Source organism: Sphaeroforma arctica, assembly GCF_001186125.1.
Source record: "Sphaeroforma arctica JP610 unplaced genomic scaffold supercont1.11102, whole genome shotgun sequence".
Taxonomy (NCBI): domain Eukaryota; class Ichthyosporea; order Ichthyophonida; genus Sphaeroforma; species Sphaeroforma arctica.
In genome coordinates this window covers 1-864 of record NW_014029456.1, presented here as the reverse complement: position 1 = coordinate 864, position 864 = coordinate 1, and the positions used below count along the sequence as shown (strand labels likewise).

Genomic DNA, 864 nt, shown 5'->3' with positions numbered 1-864 from the left:
TATATATATACTACAGAATATTAAGATTCTGATTGAAATATCACTTTAACCTATCAGTAAAATTCGTCTTTATAACAAATTTAAGTCTTCGACACCAGTATTGTCCTGTAGCGGTTGTACTGTCATTGTCGATTGCTGCTATACTACCAACAACAAGAAGTATAGCGCAAAGGGAAAAATACCTCTACATCTTTAAACGCTTAGAGCAAATTGTGTATGATCGACCATTGGATTTACAAAGAGAGAATAGAACCCCTCCATGGATAGCCTATGCAAGGCTCAGGAAACCCTTTCACAATACACAACTCAAGCAAATATCTCATACTCTTCCGTGTATGTATCTTTCCTCGAGCTGCGTATGTCTGATTTCGAATCCGAGTGTCGTCAGCCAATGCCTAACACACGCCAGATCTCAATATAACCCAATCATATCAATAGGTACAATTTATAAACTCTCGCGCATCGTACTTCGTTGAGTACCAATTAAAAGTCCCAAGTGCTGTCCTGCCCCAATCCTTGCACAGTGGTCCTGGTCCGTAGCAAATGGGGTGCCTCTAAGGATGCGTTGCATACAGCCAGTTCGCGAGGGCTCAACGCCGTGTCTCAGTGGTTTGGCGTCAGAGATGACGAAGAGGTGCGCAAGTGGCATTCACGCACACTTGTGGCCAAGCACACGCGAGAAGTGGACACGCAGAAGGGCGATGCGGAAGATCTCGGTAAGTTTCCATGGGTGATGTATGGCTAGGGTAGCGGGATTAAGGGCATTATCGTATATCTGAATCGTGGATGTGCAACAGGTGTGTAGTTCACTTGGATTGTTCTAAAGTATATATATATATATATATATGGGTTTGTCGTAGTAGA

General features: G+C 43.2%; 1 protein-coding gene across 1 annotated transcript; it reads left to right on the top strand.

The window, feature by feature from the left end:
• Nucleotides 1-524: 524 nt before the first annotated feature.
• SARC_17534 (hypothetical protein) lies at nucleotides 525-745 on the top strand (the record flags this gene model as incomplete). Its single annotated transcript, XM_014288373.1, has 1 exon — nucleotides 525-745. A coding segment is annotated over one exon (221 nt), but the record flags the coding sequence as incomplete, so codon positions are not given.
• Nucleotides 746-864: the final 119 nt, after the last annotated feature.